The sequence below is a fragment of the Suncus etruscus genome, chromosome 9, assembly GCF_024139225.1.
Source record: "Suncus etruscus isolate mSunEtr1 chromosome 9, mSunEtr1.pri.cur, whole genome shotgun sequence".
Taxonomy (NCBI): Eukaryota; Metazoa; Chordata; class Mammalia; order Eulipotyphla; family Soricidae; genus Suncus; species Suncus etruscus.
The window spans coordinates 14,430,105-14,436,386 of record NC_064856.1 but is presented as its reverse complement, the minus strand read 5'-3'; the positions used below and the strand labels follow the sequence as shown (position 1 = coordinate 14,436,386).

Genomic DNA, 6,282 nt, shown 5'->3' with positions numbered 1-6,282 from the left:
CAGTCAAAAGGATCCATCCAAAGATTACATCAGAAAAATTGACCCAGGTAAAATGGAACATGTGCTTTTAAATGTAGAGCTGGTATGAATGCAGAAAAAGTTTTTCAGCTTCTAGAAGTAGTTGATGTAGATGGAACGAAACTTTGCTAAAAATAAAAGGTTCAAGATGAACATCAAGCTCAGGATTAACCTTCAAACTAAGGTTAATTTTGTGCTTAATATTGAGCATAAAACATTTCCCAAACAATCCTAATTTTGAAACCTAAAATATTCAGTAAAATAGTTCATGAGCATTGTAGAAGGAGTCTGCAAAAATGTCAAACACACAAGTAAAGAAAGAAAACATTTCCAAAATTCCCACCTTACCCTGACTTCAGGCCAGAGACCACATTGTGAGCAGCCTTACTAGAAAGTCTCAAGACCTAAAAGCCACACCTCCTCTCCTGACTTGCCTCTTTATATGTGGAAATAGGTCACACTTAGAGGTGGGAACATCCGGTTTTCCTACCAATCGGATGTGCAGTACTTATAAAACATTGTCCAATGAGAAACCAAGTGCGACTAGATTGACATAGAGACAGACAAATCCCGTGATCCCATAGTCCATCAGTAGTAGACATTGGTAGAGGAACTAGAGACTGTGTAACAACTACTACAGTGAACCAAGGAAACAAAGCAAAGAATCACATCTTCCTAGAGCAAAATACTAATAGGAGAACATCGTTGAAGTACATAAAGGGGTATACATGAAAGTACTCAAAAGATCAATTCTAGAAATATTTAGTATTTTGTAATTTTGTTTTATTATATTTGATTTAAGTACTGTAAATACTAAATTGTTCATGATCGACTTGAAATCATAGAATGTGTACCACTCCTCACCGCTGCATATTTCCTACCACTAATATACCCAGTTTATCTCCCTCCTGCTTGCCTTTGGTGGAGGCATTTGACTTTTCTCTCCACTCTCACTCACTAGATTCCTGTTTTTCTTTTTGAAACTGTGGTTATCACTATTGTTAATGAAGGGATACTATGTATTTCACTTTATCCCACTTCGATGTCCCTTTCTTGTCCAGAGTGATTAGTTCCAACTAGCATTGTCATAATGAATCCTTCTCTACCCTAACTGCATTCACTACTCCTGTGGCAAGCTTCCACCCATGGACTGCCTGGTTCTCTGGCCCTCATCTCTATTGTCTCAGGAAATTATCTTTCTTACATTCCACAAATTAATGAAGATATTGTACGTCTACTCCTCTCCATTTGACTCACTTCACTCAGCATAATAATCTCCATATTCATCCATATACGAGTGAATTTCATGATTTCATTTTTTCCAAAGAGCTGCTAAGGATACTTCATTATCTTCATTGTTCCTTTTCTTTGTGATCAGTAATAAAGGGGCAGTTATAGTTTCTGGGGCTGGGGAGATAGGTCAAAGGGTCCCTGTGTTTGGTGCTTGTGTTTATTTTATTGGGCCACATCCTATCATGTTCAGGAGATATTCTTGGCTCTGCACTTAGGAATGACTCTTGGTGGGTTGAGAGAACTGTATGGGTTACCAAGGATTGAACCCATAGTGGCTCTATGCAAGCTAAGTGCCCTCCCTATCTGCAGTGCTACCACTCCGAACCTCAAAGGGTTTCTTTCTTATAAATATATTTATGTATATATAATTATATATAATTTTTATTTCAACCATATTGGCTTACATATCTTTCACAGTAGTATTTTAGGTACATATTAACATTGAATCAGGGGAATTCCCATTACCAAATTTGCCCTCCCTCCACCCCAGTTCCCATCCTGCCTCCACACTCCCCCACCCTCACCCCCGGGCTGCTAGAATAAGAGGTCCCCTCTGTGTCTAGCTTCCTACTTAGTGATCATATATCTGGTTGGTTCTGGTACCCTCCTTCTACCGTATGATCCCAGGGATAACCCACCAAAAACAAGTCGCAAAAATAAGTAGCCCCTGAGTACAACCATGGGTGGCGCATAGACCAAAGCTAAAGCAAAAAGACAAAGTGAGAACTGAATTTGGCAGGCAGGAACAAGGGCGGACATTGTTGGGCTTGACTTGTGGGGTGCATGGGCCTCCACTGCTGCTTGCTCCCTGTACCTCCAAATAGTAGGCTCGGATTCTGGGCACCATGTTCCATTCCTGGGAGCAGCCAGTGGCCCCAGCTTGAGCCCCCCTGCGAAGATGGCGCTGGAGCAGGTGGGAGCCAGTAGCGCTCCCAGGGGGCTGCTGCAGCGCCCTCTCCGCGTGCACCCGCCCCCACCCGGGTATCCCGGAAGACCTCCCAGCGCGAGAGTGGTGGCCGGAAGGTTTGGATCTCGAGAGGTCCGGTGACGTTGTGGTTCGCTTGGCAACTGTGTTGGCGGACTGGACCTGACGGGACAGGCCGCTACCAGTACTTGCACCTCTAGTGCTCTCTCAACATCGCATAGTCTTTTACTCACTCACTCGTCAGCCCCACTTGGTCCCAGGCCAGGTGGACACGACCAAGCCAGAGGCAGACGCATCCTCTCTCCCGGGTGTCGCCTGCAGGTCGCAGAGGAGGCTTTCTAACTGCTGGTTCTGCTCAGAGGCAAGTGTTTTCAATTGCGAGGCGAGAAGGGTTGTGTGGTCACTTCACTTTGAGGGGGGTGGGGTAGCGTGGGGTGGGAGGGTGGGAGAGGGAGGGGAGCTGAGAGAGAGGAATCAGTCGCAAAGGAGAAAGACTGTTTGATACAGCCTCCTTTGAGAGAAGTCACTCACTGGCCAGTACTTGGTTGCTAAAGTTGCAAGGGCAGGCTTGAAAGTTCACTTGGCATCTGGCCCCGGGCCCCAGCCTAGGGAGCCTGGGGTGCCGCATTGCCGAAGAGTTTACCCAAGCGAATTGAGAAGTGCCTGTTCTCAATCCAGCATGAAGCGATCAAAGGGTCACTTGAGGGAGCAGAAGGACACTCTGTTCTCTACAGAGGACACTGATACCACCCCTGATAAAAGACCAAGATTAGACTGCCTTAGTCAGCAAGGGAAAGGCAGTCCCCATGGCCGAAGAGCTTATCATGGACAGGACTTGAAAAGTCCCTCTCCGGCTACCTGTTCCCTCTCCAGCTTGAAACAATCAGAGGGTCACTTGAAGGAGCAGCATGAGGCTCTGTTGTCTACAGGGGACATGGAGAAAACACCTGATAAAAGACCACGATTAGACTGTATTAGTCAGCAAAGGAAAGGCAGTCCCCATTGCCGAAGAGTTCATGGAAAGGATTTGAAAAGTTCCTCTCCGGATGCTTGTTCCCTCTCCAGCTTGAAAAGATCAGAGGGTCACTTGACGGAGCAGAATGACACTCTCTTTCCTACAGTGGACACCAAAGTAATATCTGCTAAAAGAAGGAGAGTAGGCGACCTTATTCACCAAGTGAAAGAACAAGTGTCAACAGAGACTGTCTCTGAAGACAGTGCCAAGGTTCAGCAGCGACCCCACTCTACTGTGGAAGAGGATTTTCAAAAAGAGGAGAGAAAGAAGGTCCAACATTTACTGGAGCCACGAAAAGGAGTCAGCCAACGAAGCTCCATGCCTATTGCAACTTCAACACATCCTAGTTCTCCAAGAAGTCAGATGGACACATTTAAGAGCAAAATCTTGGGGGATGAGTCAAGTCATGGCTTTAAAACAACACAGTTCGATCCTAGACCATCTAGGGTTGTTGAAACAAGTGGACCTGTCCATAAAGTGAAAATTGAGGAGACGTGTTCAAAGGGAAAAGTTTCAACTAGAGAGAAGAGCACTGGAGTCACACTCGAAAATGAAAGTACCACGGGACACCAGCTAGAACCGGATTTCTCTGAAACATTGTCATCCCCACTTAACCTGGGTGATGGAAGCAAAGGTGTACTTAAGAGGGAAGTCTCAAGACTTGAGAGCAAAGACAAACTTGGCTCCGGAAAATCAACGGAGAAAAGGATGGACGATGATCTTGAATTGACGGCAGATATGGAGAAGGAAATCAGGAATGCACTAGGTCCTGGTCCTCGGGATCAGATCCTAAGCAGTGCCTTTAAACAGCATATCACTCGAGGAGATCTCCAGACCTTGAGGAATGATCAGTGGCTCAATGATGAAGTCATCAATTTTTATATGAATCTGATCATGGAAAGAAACAGAAAACAAGACTATCCAGCACTTCATGCTTTTAGTACCTTCTTCTACCCGAAATTAATGTCTGCTGGTTACCAAGCAGTAAAGAGGTGGACCAAAGGGGTCAATCTCTTTGACCAGGAACTGATCTTGGTGCCTATTCATCAAGAGGTACATTGGAGCCTCGTGGTGATAGATGTAAGAAAAAAGTCTCTGAAGTACCTGGATTCAATGGGTCACAAGGGCCACAAGATCTGTGAGATGCTCCTTCAGTATTTACAGGAGGAAAGTCAAACGAAAAGAAATATTGATTTGAATCTCCTGGAGTGGACACTTTACAGCATGAAGCCACATGAGATTCCCCAACAGTTCAATCGAAGTGACTGTGGAGTGTTTACTTGTCAATTTGCCAATTATATCTCGAGGGACAAACCAATCACATTCACTCAGCACCAGATGCCTGTCTTCCGGAAGAAAATGGTACGGGAAATCCTTCACCAACAGTTGCTGTGAGAATGTCCTTGTGGTCCCTCTAACTACTACCGCTGGCTCTTACATGGACAGGTATTTCCACATACCTTACTCGCTGTAGATGAAAAATCCCTGCCTCTGCTCGGCTCTTCCAGGTACTAAGTAGTCTAGATCATGATGGTTGCTGCCAACCCTGTTCATCAGACTATCCCTGTTTGGAGCCTTGGACCGGTCTGTACACACACAGACACACAAAAACAAAGGATACTGAATATTTATTTATATTGTTATAAATTATCTATATTTGATACAAAAGAAAAATTGCTCAAGCAAATAAAGTGATGCAAACTAGATCTTCTTGAACTTACAAAACACCATGGAAAAGACCATGCATCAGTAATGCACTAGGTCATGGAACTCAGGATGATATCCCGAGATGTACTTTCTTTTTTTTTTTTTTTTTTTTTTTGGTTTTTGGGTCATACCCGGCATTGCTAAGGGGTTACTCCTGGCTGTCTGCTCAGAAATAGCTCCTGGCAGGCACGGGGGACCATATGGGACACCGGGATTCGAACCAACCACCTTTGGTCCTGTATCGGCCGTTTGCAAGGCAAACACCGCTGTACTATCTCTCCGGGCCCCCGAGATGTACTTTCAAACAGCAAACCACTCCAGGAGATTTGTAGACCTGGGAAAACTATCACTGCTCAATGATGAAGTTATCCATTTTTAGCGGTGATTGACCTAAGAAAACCACTGAGTGTCATCTTATGCGGCCCAAAAAACAAACAAAAAACAAATACAAAACCGAAAATCTAAAATTAAGATTTCTGTTCATTAGACATTTATCTTCTCCACTTATGCTTCCTCACTGCAATTTGTAGTTGTCAGTTCTACAATAATCTGTTTTGCATATGAAAGTTTGAATTTAACTCTTTTTTCTGGTTCATTGAAAACCGTACAGATATGCTTATGCTGGTTTTTTGTTTGTTTGTTCCTATTTTGGTTCCCACCTGGCTGTGCTCAGGGGTAACTCCTGGCTATGCAATCAAAAATCACTCTAGCAGGCATGGGATAATATGGAATGGCAGGAATCAAACCGCCTTCAGTCCTGGTTCAGCTGCTTGCAGGCAAATACCCTATTGCCAGGAGGGACTTCTGAGCTCGGAGCCAGGAGGAACCGAAGACCACTGCCAGGTGTGACCCAAAAGTAAAATAAAATAAAATTAATTAATAAAATAAAATATAAAGCAAAATAATAAACTAAATTAATAAAATAGAAAAAATAATAAAGTAAATAAAGTAAAATAAAATAGAAAACAAAATAATAAATAAATAAAATAAAATATAAAAATAATGAAGTAAATGAAATAAAATAAAGTAAAAGGTTTGTTGTCAGTTTTCAACTCAAAATACTTCCAACTCCATGGAACAAGTAATTTAAGGTGCCCCCCCCATAACCCCTCTTCATACCTCATATGCTCCACGACTGACCTTTCACAAATTCTTGACCGGTTTTCCTTAATATTTTTTGTCTTTCTGTTTGGATAACTTGAGGAACCAGGATTGGCTGGGCCTTTCGTGGCCTTCACAGGTAATTTCAGTAGAAAGAAGAGAAGAGAAAAGAAACTCACAAAAAGAGAGGTCCAATCAGCCTCTCGCAGTATCCAATCTGGAA

General features: G+C 43.4%; 1 protein-coding gene across 1 annotated transcript; it reads left to right on the top strand.

Moving 5' to 3' along the window:
- The first annotated feature begins 2,915 nt into the window (after positions 1-2,915).
- On the top strand, positions 2,916-4,646 carry LOC126018372 (sentrin-specific protease 2-like). The gene has a single exon (XM_049780523.1). It carries the CDS (start codon positions 2,916-2,918, stop codon positions 4,644-4,646), a length of 1,731 nt encoding a protein of 576 aa, XP_049636480.1.
- The last annotated feature ends 1,636 nt before the right edge of the window (positions 4,647-6,282 follow it).